The sequence below is a fragment of the Myripristis murdjan genome, chromosome 10 (genome assembly GCF_902150065.1).
Source record: "Myripristis murdjan chromosome 10, fMyrMur1.1, whole genome shotgun sequence".
Taxonomy (NCBI): Eukaryota; Metazoa; Chordata; class Actinopteri; order Holocentriformes; family Holocentridae; genus Myripristis; species Myripristis murdjan.
In genome coordinates this window covers 1,710,561-1,720,457 of record NC_043989.1, presented here as the reverse complement: position 1 = coordinate 1,720,457, position 9,897 = coordinate 1,710,561, and the positions used below count along the sequence as shown (strand labels likewise).

Sequence of the window (9,897 nt, the reverse complement as noted above, 5' to 3'; positions counted from 1 at the left end):
TTTATTTAGCAGTTATGAACGTTGTTGTCATGGGAAGTGAAGCTTAAACAAAACGAAGTTTTTTTTTTAATCAGATTCATATAGTGATGTTTAAAATTCTTATGGTTATAAAATTTCAAACATATAGATGTACTTTTGACTTTTGTACTGCAAGGTTTATTATAAAAATATTAACACTGGGTCACAGTATTACACATTGTGAATAACTTAAATACACACCAATATTTTTTTTAGATGATTCTCCAGTTTCCATCAGACGTGTTGCTTTACAGGCCAAAGCAGCACTTTTTTTTTTTTTTTCTTTCTTTTAAATGAAGTAAAGGGAATTTGTGCACCAGCAACACTTTGAGCTTTCAGAAGAATAAAGTTATGGGGTTAATTATTGATTAATGCTGATCTGTGACAAACAAAATGATGCAAAATTCTGAGTTTCATTAACAGCCTCATTAAATCACTTCGACACTTTCCACACACATACAAACCACAGAACACACAAATATTAAAAAAAGACAATTTTATTTAAAAAAAAAAAAAAAAACATGACAAAACCAAAAGCACATTTAGAACTGTACATGACGTCTCAGTGGGTACAAGTATAAATATCGTCTCCCGAGCCGAGCCGAGCCGAGCTGAGCCGAGCTTTGGTTTCAGACTGAACTTCCTGTCGCTGAAGCTGAAGGTCTAATGTGCAGGAAAACTTTCACTGTTTGAATTAAAAGAAACAGGGAACCAAACTAAACAAACACAAAAACACAACTATTCTTAGAAGAAGCACCAAACTGCATTTATGGACCAGGAGTGAAGGGTTCAGCTGGTAGGAGTCAGGAATTAGGATTTAGCGTTTGAGGGTTTAGGGAGGAGGGGGACTTTAAACTTCACAGATTAAACATTAAAGAAATAAGAAGGTTTGGACTTTTGTCTGCGATGTGATCACAGGATAAAATGTTCACTTTAAAATCGCCTCTTCAGTTCATGAGTTCATGTTTTCCTCACATCACGGCTGGAACCTGAACCCCGCTTCAGTTTGGTTCAACTGGTTTTATCATTCTGAAAATGAGACGCTGCATCTCGACAGGCAACCCGTTCCATAAATTAAATTAATTTAGTTTGTCAGGTTTTCATTTGAAAAGTCTGCGGGCCTGCTGATGCATTCAGGTGCTGCTGGAAGTCGGGAAAAGGAAATTCCTACTCGGTAGCTGTTGAAAACAAACGACGCAGCCGGAACACATCATGCTTTTCACGATGAACGTTTGCTTTTAATTTGATTTTCTGCTGCAGAACGAGAAATCTGTTTGAGAAGACGCTCGGGGGTTTGGGGGCGGAAGGGGCGGGGTTTAGGTTTTAAAGGGGCGGGGTCTAGGGTTACCCAGGACTCTCCTGTGTCCTGAAGCCATAACCTGATGTAAAACGTGACCAACGTGCACAAACAGTCTTCCTGTCCGTCGTCTCGGTGACGACTGCAGGTCACAACCCTGACGAGTTGTTTACTAAACACTTTGACAAACAAACAAACAACCAAGCGAGTCGTCTGCGTTGAGCTTCCTCCCCGGCGAAGTCGAGAGCGACGTTAGAGAAGTGTTGTTTCCTTCCAGCTGACATCACTCTGACGTGACTGACAGGAAAGGGCCGTCAACAAAACAAAATAAAAACAAAACAAACAAACAAAAAAAAACATCAGATGCATAAAATCCAGCGGCCGGTGCAGTTTTTTTTTTTTTTTCTCCAACCCTTCAGCTCAGAAAGTGAAGGAAACCTGCAGCTGCTACAATCATCATCAGTCACACCGTTTCCTCCTGGAGGCGTTCACTGCCTGTCAGACATCCTGGCATCAAAATACAGACAAAAACAAACCGACAGGGAGTCAGAGTCCAGACTGTGACCATGATGTGTTCAGGCGACTGAAGGATCCTGCTGCCTGATGGGAAAATGACAGAAGCTTTACATTCTTTGGTTGAGCTGAGTCGGAGTGTCGAAAAAACAAATCACCTTTCTTTGTCTCTCTCAATAAAACCTGATTCAAATGTTCAGTTTCTGTGATCGTCGGTTTTGTTTTTTCATGCTAGAAACTTCCCATGTTTTCTCGTCACAAAAATGCAACAGTTCAACAGGTTTTGTAACACACACACACAAAAAAAGTAAAAAGTTCCCGGTGAAAAACGTCGAGCTCTTCAGTCTGCAGCCGCGGACCAATCAGGACGTCACGCCGTGGAGAGCTCCACCCCGCTGTCACACACCCCGCTGTCGATGTGAGCGTCCACCTTCAGCTCCTGGACCGCGGCGCTCAGACGCCCGCCTGCAGGGGGCGGGGCAACAAACTGATCAATCGACTGACTGATTCCACGTGTTCCCTCTCTCTCTCTCTCTCTTTCTCTCTCTTTCTTTCACTCTTTCACTGTTTCAGCTGAAATCTTTGAAGTGTAACAGTAAACTGTGTGTGTGTGTGTGTGTGTGTGTGTGTGTGTGTTTACCGATACTCTCTGTGATCCCCGTCTCCTCCTCGGCCTCCAGGTGGCGCAGCGCCCCCTCCAGGACACTCAGAGCAGCGCAGTTTCCTACTGACCTCAGACCAGCTAACAGATCCCTGACTGTCCCACCTGAAACCTGCAGAGCACACACACACACACACACACACACACACACACACACACAGAGCTATAACCAGGGTCAAAGGTCAGGTGGGGGTTGGTTGGTGGAGTTCAACAGCAGTAAAGCAGAATTGGACATTCAGGTTCACGTTTCGAAAAACTGACACGGGCAGGGTGTGTGTGTGTGTGTGTGTGTGTTTGTGTGTGTGTGTGTGTGTGTGGGAGCACCTCGTAGCTGTCCAGCAGCGTGGCGGCAGGGGAGGGGCTCAGTCTGAAGGCGGAGTTCAGGATCCCGAGGCCGAGGCTGTGAGCCAAACTCTCCCAGCCGCCGTCGACTTCCAGCGAGCGACACAACGCCGCCTTCACGTCCAGAGGCACGCCGGCCAGGTCCCCTGCACACACACACACACACACACACACACACACACACCCCTCAGATCAGCTGACAGATGAAATGTCTCAGCAGGATGGAAACTTGATGAAAATGTATTTCAAGCGGGAAAAAGGCCACAAGCAACTTCACAAGAAATGAGCCAAAAGTTTGCAAGAAATTCATAAAAAGTTAAAACGACCCCAAAATTAGAAAAAAAAAAGTTTAAAAAAAAAATAAAAATTACGCAACAAAAAAAAATGCCCAAAAGAAAATATTTTTCCCATAAAACATCTTTAAATACATAATTTTAACAATTCTACATTCAGTTTTCTGGACATTTTCCCCTATTTTTTTTTTTTTTTTTTAAATATTTGTGAAAGGCGTTTGAATGCAGCCACAAGCTGAAATCCTTATCTTCATCATTTTTGTTCATCATCATCATTATATTACATTATTATATCTAATTGAAGGTCATGAGTGTGTGAAACATGTTGGACGTCATGTTCTGGAAGGTTCTTCCTCTTCAGTTCTCACAGCGTCTCAGACTCTGACTCATGTAAATACTAAGTCTGTGTGTGTGTGTGTGTGTGCGTGTGTGTGAGATGCTCACTCACCTTGAGGGGGGATGAAGGCTGGGTTGGAGGATTTGGGTTCATACTCTTTACCATTCAGAAGCTCCAACACCTGGAATCCACACACACACACACACACACACACACACACACACACACAGTTAGTATTTACATTTACACATTAATATTGTATTTATATTCTTTTTGTACTCCACTGTTACTGATACCACTGACTAACTGTACTGCAGTTCTCACACAGAGCCGCTACAGCAGATATTTAAATCTGTGTTTACAGATGATCTGGAATCATCCTCAGACATAAAGGTTATTATTATTGATCCTAATGTTGATGAATATTGTTGAGGAATTTTATGCACAAACGGCTGTTGACTGTTTGGTTAAAAAATGGCCTACAGCTTCTGTTGTTTTTGGAAACTGGAACAAACGTCTGTTTATCTGTGTGTTGCTGCTGATGTGGATCTGTGTGTCTGAAATAAAGCTTCACTGAACTGAAGACAAACTGATAATTACAGAGTCATGATAGAGCAGAAGGGTCATCTCGTCTTGGTTTGTGAGGCGGTGTTAATCTGCCTTTCATTATCGTCTCAGTATCGATGTCAAGGTGTTCAGTTTGAAATGTTGTGATGTCACCTGATTACAAGGTCACACACACACACACACACACACACACGCACACACAGGGTGACGGCAGACCTGAGGCGAGGCGGCCATGTTGACAGGACTGGTGCCTGGGATGTAGCCTTCATCCTCCTCCTCCTCACTGCCACAGGCCTCGTCCTCCCTGAAGAACAGGGGCTCAAAGTTCTCCTTATAGGGGTCTGCACCTGCACACACACGCACGCACACACACACACACACACAAACAAGATTAACAGCTGAAAAAGGAAGAGTGTGTATGACGCTGACTGACATGAGTAAATCAAATTGGTGCTGGTTCTGTGTGTGTGTGTGTATGTGTGTGTGTGTGTGTGTGTGTATGTGTGTGTGTGTGTGTGTACCTGCAGCCATCAGCAGAGCTGTCAGTTTGACGGAGCCCCGCCCTGCGGCGATGTGCAGGGGGGTGGAGCCATTATACGTACAGCTGTCCACGTTGGCATTTCCCTGGGAGAGACAACACACACACACACACACACACACACACACACACCACACCAGCTGCTCACTCTGTACACCAGTATAACCAGTAAACCTTAATGATTTCGACCACATCACCAAGCCGTATACCCAGTATACCCAGTATACCCAGTATATCCAGTGTTACACAGTGCACTCATTACACCCAGTGTACTTGGCGCACCCACTGCACCCAGCAGTCCCAGTACCCTCAGCAGTCCCAGTACCCCCAGTACCCTCAGCAGTCCCAGTACCCCCAGTACCCTCAGCAGCCCAGTACCCCCAGTACCCCCAGCAGTCCCAGTACCCCCAGTACCCCCAGCAGTCCCAGTACCCCCAGTACCCTCAGCAGTCCCAGTACCCCCAGTACCCCCAGCAGTCCCAGTACCCCCAGTACCCTCAGCAGTCCCAGTACCCCCAGTGCTCCCAGTGCTCCCAGCAGTCCCAGTACCCCCAGTACCCTCAGCAGTCCCAGTACCCCCAGTACCCTCAGCAGCCCAGTACCCCCAGTACCCCCAGCAGTCCCAGTACCCCCAGTACCCCCAGCAGTCCCAGTACCCCCAGTACCCTCAGCAGTCCCAGTACCCCCAGTACCCCCAGCAGTCCCAGTACCCCCAGTACCCTCAGCAGTCCCAGTACCCCCAGTGCTCCCAGTGCTCCCAGCAGTCCCAGTACCCCAGTACCCTCAGCAGTCCCAGTACCCCCAGTACCCTCAGCAGTCCCAGTACCCCCAGTGCTCCCAGTACCCCCAGTGCCCTCAGTGCCCCCAGTGCTCCCAGTGCCCCCAGTACCCCCAGCAGTCCCAGTACCCCCAGTACCCTCAGCAGTCCCAGTACCCCCAGTACCCTCAGCAGTCCCAGTACCCCCAGTACCCCCAGTAGTGCCAGTACCCTCAGCAGTCCCAGTACCCCCAGTGCTCCCAGTACCCCCAGTACCCCCAGTGCCCCCAGTGCTCCCAGTGCCCCCAGTGCTCCCAGTGCCCCCAGTGCCCCCAGTACCCCCAGTACCCTCAGCAGTCCCAGTACCCCCAGTACCCTCAGCAGTCCCAGTACCCCCAGTACCCCCAGTAGTGCCAGTACCCTCAGCAGTCCCAGTACCCCCAGTGCTCCCAGTACCCCCAGTACCCCCAGTGCCCCCAGTGCTCCCAGTGCCCCCAGTGCCCCCAGTGCTCCCAGTGCCCCCAGTGCCCCCAGTACCCCCAGTACCCCCAGTACCTCGAGCAGCAGGCAGCCGGCCAGTGACACGTTTTCGGTCTCGGTGGCGAGGTGGAGGGCGGTGCGTCCGCCGCCGCGCTCCTGAGCCTCCACGCTGGCCCCGCCCTCCAGCAGCTCCCTGAGACACTGCAGCTGATTGGCCAGAACCGCCAGGTGCACCGCACACAGACCTGGTAACCACGGCAACAGACGCAGAGCTGTTACTGCACAGCAACCGTATGACACCCAGTTTGTGTGGGTGTGTGTGTATGTATGTGTGCATGTGTGTGTGTGTATATATGTGTGGGTGTGTGTATCTGTGTGTATGCATGTGAGTGTGTGTTTATATGTGTGTGTGTATGTGCATGCATGTGAGAGTGTGTGTATGTATCTGTGCGCATGTGTGTGTGCGTGTGTGTGTGCGTGTGTGTGTGCGTGTGTGTGTGTGTGTGTGTGTGTGTATGTGTGTGCGCGTGTGTGTGTGTGTATGTGTGTGTGTGTGTGTGTGTGTATGTGCGTGTGTATGTGCGTGTGTATGTGTGTGTGTGTGTGTGTGTGTGTTTGTGTGTGTTTGTGCGTGTTTGTGTGTGCGTGTGTGTGTGTGTGTGTGTGTGTGTGTGTGTGTGTGTGTGTGTGTTTGTGTGTGTGTGTGTGTATGTGTGTGTGTGTGTATGTGTGTGTTTGTGTGTGTTTGTGCGTGTTTGTGTGTGCGTGTGTGTGTGTGTGTGTGTGTGTGTGTGTGTATGTGTGTGTGTGTGTGTATGTGTGTGTGTGTGTGTGTGTGTGTATGTGTGTGTTTGTGCGTGTTTGTGCGTGTGTGTGTGTGTGTGTGTGTATGTGTGTATGTATGTGTGTGTGTGTGTGTGTGTGTACCGGCGGCGTTGGGCAGGTCCACCAGCTCTCTCAGCTGTCTGTGCTGTAACAGGAAGTTGATCATCCCTGCTCCTTCCTGCTGGGACGCCAGGTGCAGCGCCGTGTTGCCGTGGCGATCCGTAAGCGAGGCGTCGGCCCCGGCCAATAGGAGCGCTTCCACCGCCTCTTTCTGCTGGGTGATCACAGCCAGGTGCAAAGGAGTCTGGGATACGTGGAGGGAGAGAGGGGAGGGTGTCAGAGACTCAGATACACACGACTTGATGTTTTTCTGAATTTATGTTTCATAAAGATCAGTGTAGGATTATAATCCCACAGGAAATATTGTTTTACATAATTTATTTTTCAGTGTTATGTATTTCTTATAAATATAAATCTGCCTTTTTCTCCTCATGACGGTGCGGAGCTGATGCAGAGCTGGATTAGAGGCACAGTGCTGGTTACCAGGTCAATAAGCAGCAACATGTAACCTCAGATTAGATTGACTGTAATAATCCCTGAAGGGGAAACTGGGGCGGTCTCATGCATAAAATCACTGAAATAACAAAAAAACAAATAATCCAAAATGTGCTAAGAGGGCATCATTGTTGCTCAGGACCCATAAATCAGTGACCCATCAATAAATGATAATACTGGCTACTATGTGGTACTCACTGTAGTACTGGGTTAGTACCAGTAAGTACCAGTCAGTGGTGGTCACCTGGTACAGTGTCTGTACTAGTTTTGATTAGTATTGATTAGTGCAGGTTACCTGGTACAGGTGGTTCCTCATGTTGACCACCTCCTCTCCCGGCAGAGCAGAGAGAACCTGAGTGAGACTCTTGAGCGCCTCCTGCTGGCTGTGCAGGACGGCCAGGTGGAGGCCGCTGCAGAGACAAACATTCACTTCTTACAAACTGATATGAGGACTTTTCTGTGATTTACTGATTTTCAGGAAAGTGAGCAGCTTCAGGGTGAACGTGAACAGACACGCTGGCAGGTGAAAACACAGGAACAGAACAGGTCCAACAAGCCTTTCAGAGTTTTTAAAGTTCCTTTCATTTTCAAAACTGTCTGGCTAAAACATTTAATCTCAATAAACGATTAGATCAGATTATTTCCAGATGAAGTCTCATTTGTGCAAGAGGCCAGCGGTTTCAAACAGGCCTTGCAGGTCACAGACGGGCTGCTCTCTTTTTGAAAGACAAACACACCGGCAGGACGGGACACGCTCTATTTTTAAACACCAAAATGAGGCAGGACACACACCGCGTCCTCTGCTTGGACTAATCAGCGGCGGAGACGCCACAGAAAGACACAGAGAGGAAATCACAAAGCAAACGGCTGACAATGACATGGGATGCTGAATTTTATCACAACCTGACATGAAACCAGCCTGTCAGACTTTGTGTTTGAATCTGAAAAGTCAGTGGATAAAATCATTTGTTTAGAATAAAGTCGGCTGACATTTTGTTTCTGGGACTCCGTGGTCATGTGACTCCAAACCGGCTGACAGCTTGAACATTCTTGTTGCTCGCTCACGTCAAAACCAGGCAAGTAACCTGCTGCACAGGTGAGACTCTCTGTGATTGGTGGAGAACATCAGATGCTCTCTGAGAGGAACTGACCTCATGACTGACCGGAGAGTTGAGATGGGAGGCAGATGAGATACAGAATCTATGGTGTGTGTGTGTGTGTGTGTGTGTGTGTGTGTTGTGTACTGACGTGTCTCCGTCCTCGTCTTGGGCAACCATCAGGGGGCGCTGTGGAGCCAGTAGGTAAGCCGAATCTCCTGTCACAGAGAACTGGAAAAGAGCCTCCACCTGCCTGCCAGCTGCATCCACCAACCTGCCATCCACATCACACTCTGCCCCACACACACACACACACACACACACACACACACACACACACACACACACACACACACACACACAAAGAGAGAAACTTAACATTGGAAACAAGCGGGTTGTTTGATAATACGCACATTTGTAGATCATGGTGCATTTTTTTACTGTTCAGTTAAATATGTTTATCAGTAATCACATAGTAATAGTCGTGCTTATGTGTGTGTGTGTGTGTGTGTATGCATGTGCAATTGAGTGTAGCTGTATGTGCGTGTGCGTGTGCGTGTTACAAATGTAAACCAGAGAGCCAATACAACAAAATCTCGGCAAGTTTCTTCAAATGAAACTCAAGGTTTTTAATGCCAGTTAAAATTCAGAGTGAAATCAGCTTTGCAGTTGAAATAAATGAAAATAATCAAACTGTACACGATCAGAAAATGATATTTAGATCCTGTGACTGAGCTGAACAGCAGCTGGAGAGCTCTGGGCTGCAGACGGCCTGCTCTGCATGCAGATCTCCAGGTCAAAGGTCAATCAGAGTCTGGTACCTTCAGTGTGTCTGTCGGCCTCCGGCTCCAGGCTGACCCCTCTCTCCTCAGGCTCCTCCCCCACCTGCGGGCCCTCTGGCTGGGCTGCGGCTCGCTGCACGGCCCCTGACGCCGGATCATCGTCTGGATCGCTGTCGTCACCGCTGTCCTCCGCCGCCGCTGCTCCGCCCTGCAACGCTGCCACACGACGTCAACGTTAATGTTAATGTTGGCCTCACACATTTTAACACGAAGTGTGGTGTCAAAAAAAACAAAACAAAACAAAAAAAACAGAACACTAACATTATAATTAGGGATACACAATAATATCAGCACATCAAAATGAACATTTCAGCCCATAATGAGTATTCATGCTGATATGAGACACTGATCCAGTTTTCCCTGGTTTGGCTGCTGTGAGGATTTTCTCAGCGAGAGCAGCATCCAAACCTGAACCTGACAGCTGTTTGACAGAAAATGTTATATAAAAATAAATCCGGCATGTTTTCCACCGCCGAAGTTGAATTTTCTTATTTTGCCTGGAGAATGTATAAAATTTTGAAAAACATTGTTTTTTATATCTGCATCTGTCAGTGGGCCTTCACAATAAGAGTACAGGCATAATAATAAAATGTTAATTCCACTACAGGAGAGACTTGATGTTTTGTGCATATTTCAGCCTACAGATGGGAAAATATCAGTATATCTGATTATCGGCAAAAAATGTAATATTGTGCATCCCTAATTATAAGTCTCAGCCCTGTGTTTATTTCAAACAATATTTTTAGCTATATACAACACAATACACACACAAGAT

At 47.4% G+C, this 9,897-nt stretch overlaps 1 protein-coding gene across 1 annotated transcript in view; it reads right to left on the bottom strand.

Moving 5' to 3' along the window:
* Window positions 1-497: 497 nt before the first annotated feature.
* The window catches only part of nfkb1 (nuclear factor of kappa light polypeptide gene enhancer in B-cells 1), a 43,087-nt gene continuing 33,687 nt past the window's right edge, over window positions 498-9,897 (bottom strand). Inside the window, exons 14-24 of the mRNA XM_030062464.1 lie at window positions 9,102-9,278; window positions 8,432-8,573; window positions 7,479-7,593; window positions 6,731-6,932; window positions 5,879-6,048; window positions 4,550-4,652; window positions 4,245-4,375; window positions 3,573-3,642; window positions 2,814-2,977; window positions 2,469-2,601; window positions 498-2,293 (exon numbers count right to left, since the gene is read on the bottom strand). Coding sequence (XP_029918324.1) covers window positions 2,199-2,293; window positions 2,469-2,601; window positions 2,814-2,977; window positions 3,573-3,642; window positions 4,245-4,375; window positions 4,550-4,652; window positions 5,879-6,048; window positions 6,731-6,932; window positions 7,479-7,593; window positions 8,432-8,573; window positions 9,102-9,278 — 1,502 coding nt within the window. The 3' untranslated portion in view covers window positions 498-2,198. The remainder of the gene's footprint in view (window positions 2,294-2,468; window positions 2,602-2,813; window positions 2,978-3,572; window positions 3,643-4,244; window positions 4,376-4,549; window positions 4,653-5,878; window positions 6,049-6,730; window positions 6,933-7,478; window positions 7,594-8,431; window positions 8,574-9,101; window positions 9,279-9,897) is intronic.